The sequence below is a fragment of the Lagopus leucura genome, unplaced genomic scaffold (assembly GCF_019238085.1).
Source record: "Lagopus leucura isolate 7727_CA_CO unplaced genomic scaffold, USGS_WTPT01 Super-Scaffold_100126, whole genome shotgun sequence".
In the NCBI taxonomy this organism is placed as follows: Eukaryota; Metazoa; Chordata; class Aves; order Galliformes; family Phasianidae; genus Lagopus; species Lagopus leucura.
In genome coordinates this window covers 160,071-169,204 of record NW_024962329.1, presented here as the reverse complement: position 1 = coordinate 169,204, position 9,134 = coordinate 160,071, and the positions used below count along the sequence as shown (strand labels likewise).

Below are 9,134 nucleotides of genomic sequence, written 5' to 3'. Positions count from 1 at the left end.
CTGCCAATAGCAGCTCGCTCGCTCCCCGCCTGACCGCGCCGCCGGGTCCTGGCAGCTGGCAGGAAGGAAATAGAGGGGAACGTGGAAAAGAAAATGGCCGCCATCGGGGCTTCCACACGCCTGCTAGGACCTTGCCGGGCTGTGCGTCACGTCCGGCGGAGACGATGGCTGTGGTGCGGACCAGGGGCTGAGCGGAGCGGAACGGCATGGAGGGCGGGCGGGCGCCCGCCTGCACCACGCAGGTCAGCTTCGTGTGCCAGCGCTGCAGCCAGCCGCTGAAGCTCGATACCTCCTTCAAGATCCTCGACCGGCTCACCATCCAGGAGCTCACCGGTACCGGCACAGCGCGGGGGGTGGGACGGGCCGGCTGGGCAGCGCCGGGCGCTGACAGCTTTTCTCCCGTAGCGCCGCTGCTGACCGCTGCGCCTGCCCGGCCCGGGGATGCGCAGGAGGAGAGCGCCCTGAGCGAGGTACGAGGAGGGAACGGGCGGGACGCGGCCGCACCGCGGACCCGGTAACGGCGGTGCCTTTCCCTGCAGGAGGCCTTCGCGGAGGGTCGGCAGGACGGCGTCTCCAGGAGGTTCATCCCGCCAGCCAGGTACGCGGCCAGGGCAGAGCTGGTGGACGCGCCGCGCCGTGCCTGCCTTGGGCCGGGGGGCGGGCAGCGCTGTGGGAGGGGTGCTGTGTGCCTCGGATCGCGCGGAGACTTTTGAAGCCTGCTTCTGGAAGTGTTTTCCGTGGGCTCTGAAACGCACTCAGGAACAGCCCTTTAAAGCCCCGTAAATATACTGAGGACACTTAATTAGTTGTGGGTTAACACAAAACAAGCTTGGTAGAGCTCCTTTGACTCCTGTCCCCTCAGCCGTTTTTCTGGTGTGTTGTCTGTGTTCTTCCTTCCTGAGAACTGCCCTAGATCTAAGTCTCGTGCACAGCCTGGTTCCCTTAAGCCCTCTGCATTCAATTCTCGGTAAAATTCTTTCCAAGAATGATGTCAACGGAAAGCGCCAACAGCTTCACGCTGATTGGAGAGGCATCAGATGGAGGCACGATGGAAAACCTCAGCAGAAGACTGAAGGCAAGTTGTACTCGAGCTGGTAAACTTGGGTACTTTAGACTTGATGACCTCAGAGGTCTTTTTCTCCCTAAATATTCTATGACTCCATGACTATAGCATTAGTTTTTCTAGACACTGTGAAGGGGTTGAAGTGCAAAGTTTGTCATGGCATTGGCCTTCAAATATTTTTGAGAATGAATAGTTAAGTAAGCATAACTGGCTTATTTTTAATCAAGACTTAATCTCTTAAAATACTCTGTCAGATGAAGAGCCACAAGCCCATCTGCTGGGAAGCAACTGGCAGCTGTCTGCAGCTTTGCTTGAACTAATGGTGAATTTCTCCTCCAGGTTACTGGTGATCTCTTTGATATCATGTCTGGGCAGACGGATGTGGATCACCCCCTGTGTGAGGAGTGCACAGATACTCTGCTAGACCAGCTAGACACACAGCTTAATATCACAGAGAATGAATGCCAGAACTACAAGTGAGTAATATGGAATTGGTCAGGAAATCAGTTGGCTTAGTTGGAGGCTAGGGAAAAATAGGCTTATCTTGCTTTCCATAGCCAGCAATGGAAGCTCTGGACTTTAGCACTTTGTTTGACTGAGATTAAGCGCTTACTTCTGAGGATCTCAAACTGAAGTCTGTGCGCTCACTGGAGCGACAGACCCCACCTGCCCAAGGTGCCAGGTGGGAGCACTCACTGTGAGATCCACATACTTTGCAGTTGTTCACAGGCAGCAGCAGGTCCTCCATCACCACCTTGTTCCACTGATACAGCCGATGCACTTGTAAGATTGGAGTTTGTGATTGTACTTCTACTCGCGTGCAGGGCCTGTCATAGAACTACAAAGTATTGGCAGAGGGCCTTTTCAGGGTCTCCATTCTGATAACCATGTAACTGTCCTACCAGGAGATGTCTGGAGATACTGGAAAAAATGAACGAGGATGATAAGGAGAAACTGCAGACAGAACTGAAAGAACTTGCACTGGAAGAAGAGCAACTGATTCAGGAGCTAGAAGATGTTGAGAAGAACCGCAAGGTTGTGGCTGAAGACTTTGAAAGAGTCAGGGCAGAGGCGGAGCGACTGGAGCAGGAAGAAGCTCAGTGAGTGAACTGCAACTGCAGTTGCTGGCAGATAAATAAAATTATAAAGTATGGATACCTATGACTAATGCCCAAATGCACAAAGCTTGTTCTTGGCAAAACTGAAGCTGGACACGCCAAAATAATTCTAGCATATCATGTGAGCGCTTACATTCTTTCCTGTAAGAGCCTTGTACCTAGCATTTCTTGTCTTGATTTTATTTGAAGGTATCAGAAAGAATACTGTGAATTTAAGAGACAACAACTGGAGCTAGATGATGAGCTGAAAAGTGTGGAGAACCAAATGCGTTATGCTCAGATGCAACTGGATAAATTAAAGAAAACTAATGTGTTCAATGCAACTTTCCACATCTGGTAACGTAGACACTGGAATATTGCTTCAGTTTGCTAAGATTCTGCAATATAGAACCATTTAAATAAAACTGCTTTTGACAGAAGAGGTGCTAGTCAAGTTGTGCTGCAGAAAATGGACCCATCTCCCACTAGTGGCATCTCAGAGATTTGCTGCAGTTTGCAGATGTGTGTGAGGAGCCTGCAAAATGGCTCTGCTAACCATGTTAACCAGCAGGCAGCTGTTGTGCTGGCCAAATTTCTGTCAGGCTTCAGAGAGCATGCAGCTTGTTTTTGTTTTCCCAAAGGAACTTCATAGAAAGCAAAACGTTGATATTTATATATACTTTCAAATCAGGGTCCTCAAACCTTCATTCTGTGTGATTGGTAGCGTGTTCTGTAGCTGTTTGTAGGTTGCCCTTGTTTGGTTAGCATGCTAAAAGCTGTTCCTGCCCCAGTGCACTTATTTATAATTCCTCTTATCACAGGCACAGTGGTCAGTTTGGCACAATAAATAACTTCAGACTTGGCCGTCTCCCCAGTGTTCCTGTAGAATGGAATGAGATCAATGCAGCCTGGGGGCAGACTGTGCTGTTACTGCATGCCCTTGCTAACAAAATGGGCCTGAAGTTTCAAAGGTATATGCAATATAATTTGCATTTCACATTTCACTTACAACCTGGATAAAGACTTTTAGACTCACCTGCCTGTGAACTGCATGTCCTTTCAGATACCGCCTTGTACCGTATGGCAACCACTCGTATTTAGAGTCCCTCACAGACAAATCGAAGGTAAGTAATTCTGCACGAGTCGCAGAAAATAGACCTGGAACATCTCAGATCCCTGCTCATACTGAAGGACACAGAAGACTAAGTCTGCTCTTGAGAGTACACCTTTATGAATTTATGGCATAGGAGAGCTGGCTACCCTGCTTTCAACACGTAGTGTTTCACTCCATGTCATATCAAGCCACTGACTCTGCCATCCAGGAGCATTAAAAAAGGCCGGACTCTTGCATTCACAGAGCAGCTGGTCAGAGGAAGTTAATTTGATTTGGGAAGATTGTTGGTGATAAGGAACTCAAGTCTTCTCTCGATAACCACTAACATTCACGTAGCATGCTTAGCATGAGACAAACTGCAGCTGTTACATGCTACGAACTACTGTAGTAAGCATCCTAAATTTAAGCCTCACACAGACTAAAGATTTGTAATGACAGCATCTAAAGTGAAAGCTTAAGGTGCCTGAATTTTTTTTTTAATTTTTTTTTCCCCCAGGAGCTACCCTTGTATTGTTCTGGAGGCCTAAGGTTCTTCTGGGACAATAAATTTGACCATGCGATGGTGGCTTTCTTGGACTGTGTGCAGCAGTTTAAAGAGGAAGTGGAAAAAGGTGAAACTCGGTTTTGTTTGCCTTATAGGTAAGTGTTGCCAAATAACATCAAATTACCACATTTTATGGTGTCCCACTCAGCACTGTTAGCTGACCTCTGGACCTGTCCACAGCACTGCTTGCTTTGCAGTCCTGTCTTTTGGAGATCATTTCATGTTCTTTGTAGCGTGCAGGATTATCACCCTTGCTATAAGTCTGAGATTTAAGGCTAGTTCCTCAAGTGAGGAAGTCTGAGGCTTGCTGCATTTTTTTTAAAAACAAAATATTATAACGTACTAAGAATGTGAGTATCAGATTTAAAGATCAGAACTTAACACTACATTGAAATTAAATGCTTGCTCTAGTAACTTCTTAATAATCTTTGTGATACAGGATGGACGTGGAGAAAGGAAAGATTGAAGATACAGGTGGCAGCGGTGGTTCTTACTCTATTAAAACACAATTTAACTCTGAGGAGCAATGGACAAAAGCACTAAAATTCATGCTAACTAACCTGAAGTGGGGTCTTGCCTGGGTCTCATCCCAATTCTATAACAAATAACCATGTCAAGGCAACTGTAAAGCATCTGCATTTTATTGGAGAAACTCAAATTAAGAAGTCTCTGAATACTAACCAGTACAAAATGTTTACAATACCTAAAATTCACAAGACACTTTATTTAAAAAATTAAAAAAAAAAAACGTTATTGCAAGTAGTATGTAGAAAAGCAATAGGTAAAATTATATAATTGAGCTGAACTGAATTTGAAAAAAAATCAGCTACTGAATAGACATTAAACTGGCATTTTGGATGTTTATAGATATGTATATAAGTTACTGTCAAACTTCAAAATGCCAGCGAGTTTGATACTACTGTTACAGCTTAACAAAACAGGGGTTAGAAAAATGAAATGTTTCTAACAGGGACTACTGTGGAAAAACGCATGGAAGGTCTGTTTGGTCACTGAAGAAGTACAGCTTAAAATAAATATTTTCTAAGTCATATCTACATTTCTTTTTGCCACTGAACTTTACAAGGGTTTGAAACTGCAAAATACCGTTACTACAGTGATATCACTTATTTGTAATACTTGCTGTAGCGTGTTACTGCACAGAGGTGCACTGAGTAACACCAAAGATAAAACAGCCCGTTCTACCCTGAGATTGCTTTCATTTAACACTAGTCACAGCCTAAGCATCCCTCAGCACTTATGCAGCTATGCTGAACAGGCACCTGCTGCCTTGACAACTGCACTCAGCTTTCAAAACAGGTGAGAGTTTTTCTTTCCACAACACTGCTCAGCTAGCTGGCTTGCTGAAGGCAAGAGCAAACAAGCCTCTGACCACTGGCAAAGGGAAAACTGACAAGCAGCCTGGCTGCAGCAAGCTGTCTGAAACAACAGTTAGTTTTTGAACCAGCAGCACAGTACAGCCCGGTTTGTAATAACTGAGCTTGTGAACTTGTAGCAATACTGATGACCAAGCTGAATAACATTCACATTAATGCTTTTTCAAATTAAGACTCCTTACAGTTTTCAAACAAAACGTATTCAGTAAGTTAAATGTAGCTCTTAAAATAAAGCTTTTGGAGCTGAAAAAGGTGTTCTAAACACTGCTTTGTTCCTGTGTACCTGTCTTCACGGCGCGAGTGCGTACCCTGGAAGAACAAGCTTTTCTAACTTAAACATAGCAAATGAAGTATTACAGAACAGACATGGTATTCAAAATCAAAAGAAAATCAATTTGGGTGCCCTGTGTAGTATCACAGGAGGTGAAATACCATCAAAAGAGTAACTTTGCTACTAACAAACTAACTAATAGATACAGAGGATAGCTGTATATAAAAGGCATAATTCTAGTCTTTGGCATTTTTCTTCTACCTCCTGTGGGGCTGTTTTGGAGTGATGCTGCCAATAACGTGTTTCAGTACTGCATATGAAAACTCCGAGATACTTTGTGAAGTAATGCCAGTAATACAGTTTAAATGTTCCACAACCTTAGGGAAAAAAAAAAAAAAAACCCACTTATTTACAGTGCCTAATATACATTAATTTACAGAGCTACTTCTTAGCCGTACCCATATCTAAGAAGAATAATAATGCTCCACAAACCCAAGTCATGTTTTTGACTTAAGTCAAAACCTTTCTGTACGTCAGAGCAAGGGGTGGGTTTTTTTGTTCTTGTTTGTTTGTTTTTTAAATGAATTGCCTCTACTAAAGAAATAAAATGAAAAAGCTGCTTTCTGCAATGCACTGCTTATTATTCAGTAGCAGCTTGGGCAGAAAATTGTCCAGTTGTCAATGAAACTGACTCACTGAGTTCGAGCTGTACAAAAGCTGAGGCAGGAGGATAAGCTGATGGTAACACCAGCACAAGCCTTGCTGCTGAACTGCCTTTGTGCCCTCTGACCTAACTTATAAAACCATGCACACTTCCTGCGAATAAACCAAAGGATGTCACTTTCACTCCCAGTAGTCTACCAACCTCTGTCTGTTCTTAAACATATAAATAACCTTCACTTTTTTCCCCACACGTAGAGGTAATTTGTTTGGAAATGACTGTACCTTCTTCCAGTGCTCAGGGTTTAGCACGAAAGCACTTGTGCTGATGATTCCAACTGCCAAGAGCATTAAATCTTCCTTTACTATCAAGAACTTTGCTCTGCACAAGTAAAAGCATGTAACGGTGTAAAACGATGCTAGTTCAAGAACACTGGAAATCTTTGTACAGCCTGCAGACAGTTTAGCTTGTATAGTCAGTCCAAATAAAGCTTGATACTATTAACGTTAATTAACAGTACTGAAGCTGGATTTTTAACATGAAGTTAAACACTTCCCTAGCTTGCCCTTAAAGCAAAGGGCAAAGTGGTGAAGCATGTTGTTTTGAACTGGTATATTATGCTTCATCAACAATACTGAAAGCTTCCCAAATTAAGATACTTAAAAACAGATGTCAGAAAAGAAGACAAGAAAAAAACCCAGCATAATGAGAATTATAGTAGTAAGCTTTTGTAAGGTTTTAATTAATGTAAGCCACTTACATCTGCAGTTCACTTGGTGTCAAATTCTCAATGGCAATACTCAGTAAAGTGTCATAGATGGTATCTCTTTTAAGATAGAAGAAGTCTAGTAGTTGTATGCACATCTGATGCAGCGGTTTTGCAGGAAGTAAGCAGCCATTATGTCCTGATGTAGAGATCATACACAATTACCCAAACATTTAGGATCAACAAACTGAGTTTGAAAGAAGCATTAGTTACTGCAAGTGAAGAATACAGATGTTTTGTGACAACTGCCCCTTGTTTCTGAATGCCACAAGGCCCTCTCAATCTCAGTGCCATTACACTCCTGAAATGTTGTCCAGGTTGTCAGACCTGGGCAAAGTAAATGGTAAGTCATTTTAGAAAATGTGTTCTTGTACTAAGTTTAGTGAATTTAAAGCAACCTTTTATTGAATGGGACAGGACTGGCTGTCAGACAACACCCTGCAGATTCTACTATAGACAAATTCTCATCTGAAAGGTCAAGTCTGAGAAGTTTCACATGCTTTCATAGTAAGAAAAGATATGTAACATGGGACATTTCGTTTCAGATAGCTATACTGCAGTAATAGCTCTGTTGCTCTTAAAATTCCTTACCATTCTCTCTTAATAATGCTCTTACCTAAAACCTCTAGAAGCAGTTCAATGTAAGCCAGTGGAGTCGACACATTGATCTGGAACTGCAGAGTTTCCAAAACAGCAAGCTCTGACTCAAGCAACTCTTGTTTAGTGTATGAGTATTTTAAGGATTGCAGAAATTTTACAGCTGTGTCACTGTTAACTGCCTAAGAGGAAAAAAAAAACCACACTATTGTGTCCTCATTGCTTTACTCCTCCCGTTGAGTTTAAGCACAAACCATTGTGGTGTTGATACTGCATGCTCCCACAGCTGCCCAACATGCCTTTTAAACTGGCATGAGAAATACAGCTCAGAATTTTCCCTTAGGTTCTCTATATCCGCACACGGTCGCCAGACAAGCTCTTTGTAGCTCTCTGTGTTCTGACAGCCACAGGCTGGGATTTCCAGCTGCCTGTACTTTCTTCCTGACCTGTACTGGGAACATTTCCTGACACATTTTTACAAGATGAGTTACAATTAATCTGCCTGAAATGCAAGAGACTGGAGCTTCATTTTGCTATCCTTTGTGTTGCTATCACTGCTGATTTTCAGAGAGAAAATGTATTACTTAGAGAGGTTATATACTTTTCTACAATACTGAAAATGTAGCTGGAAAAGGCTCATATAGGTTACATTATAGTGTAAGGAAAGTTTGCTCGCAAGCTGAATGCACGACACCAGCCGTAGGACAAATGTGTCATAGATCTGTTCTTGCAGAGAGTTCTGGCTTCTGCCTTCTTCACCGCCTGTGACGTTCTGTCGGGGGGACGTACAGATTTGTTCTACTTGCTTGATCATAAACCTACAAGAAACGTTTCTAGTAAGGAAAAATGAAGACAAGCAGTTCTGTATGTACACAGTACATGTATAGCTATAGATCTAAATTATCATTCAAGAGACGAAGCTCCAGATACAAAAAACATATAGTTTGAGTGACCAGCAAAGGGTATGCATGGTGTCAATTGCATTAGAGATGAGAAGTGCTCAGCATTTTCTTACCTTTCAAGTAGCTCTACTGCTTGATACCTTGCTGGTTGGTCCAGGTGCCATTTTTCAGACAGAAGGAATATAAATTCTGGAAGAAACAAAAAAAAAAAAAAAAAAAAAAAAAAACCACCTAATTGCAGCAAACTTCAGCCAGCAGACACAGCTGTACAGCAGTCCAGTGATGCAGGAGCCAGTGGTGGCTGTGCAGGACCTCACCCACAGCGCGTGCCTCCCTGAAGCAGCCCACAGGGCCGGGCAGCATGCTGAGGTGCTGCTCATTCTCCATGGCCAGGTGGATCAGTGTGTCCTCGATGATCTCAGGAGCAACTTCACCAAAGAGCGGATCTGAGCTGGAGAATCTGGATGATACTGGCACCCGGGACAGCATTTAGCAATTTGCATCTGAAACTTCGAGGGCTGTAGTAATGGCAGTAACCCTTCACAACTACCAATGCCAAAAGCCACATAAAACCAGGCAGAGGCAGCCCTTACGGCCTGGGAAGACCGGCCGGGAAGTGGAAGACCCACCCGCAGCCTCCGGAAGGAGCCCCGGCGCGCGCGGCGCAGACGCAGCCCTACCGGCAGAGCGCGTCCCGCCTTGGCACGTGCGTACGGTTCCTGCCT

At 43.9% G+C, this 9,134-nt stretch overlaps 2 protein-coding genes across 2 annotated transcripts; one reads left to right on the top strand and one right to left on the bottom strand.

The window, feature by feature from the left end:
• Positions 1-86: 86 nt before the first annotated feature.
• On the top strand, positions 87-5,476 carry BECN1 (beclin 1). The gene is made up of 11 exons (XM_042887918.1): positions 87-333; positions 406-470; positions 540-598; positions 985-1,075; positions 1,403-1,539; positions 1,969-2,163; positions 2,371-2,517; positions 2,982-3,131; positions 3,224-3,284; positions 3,771-3,913; positions 4,258-5,476. The coding sequence occupies exons 1-11, from the start codon at positions 207-209 to the stop codon at positions 4,424-4,426; spliced, it is 1,344 nt and encodes a 447-aa protein (XP_042743852.1). The 5' UTR covers positions 87-206; the 3' UTR covers positions 4,427-5,476.
• CNTD1 (cyclin N-terminal domain containing 1) lies at positions 4,263-9,094 on the bottom strand. The gene is made up of 6 exons (XM_042887919.1): positions 8,727-9,094; positions 8,523-8,598; positions 8,157-8,325; positions 7,527-7,689; positions 6,905-7,049; positions 4,263-6,525 (listed from the first exon to the last, which is right to left on the bottom strand). The coding sequence occupies exons 1-6, from the start codon at positions 8,896-8,898 to the stop codon at positions 6,327-6,329; spliced, it is 924 nt and encodes a 307-aa protein (XP_042743853.1). The 5' UTR covers positions 8,899-9,094; the 3' UTR covers positions 4,263-6,326.
• Between the last annotated feature and the right edge of the window lie 40 nt (positions 9,095-9,134).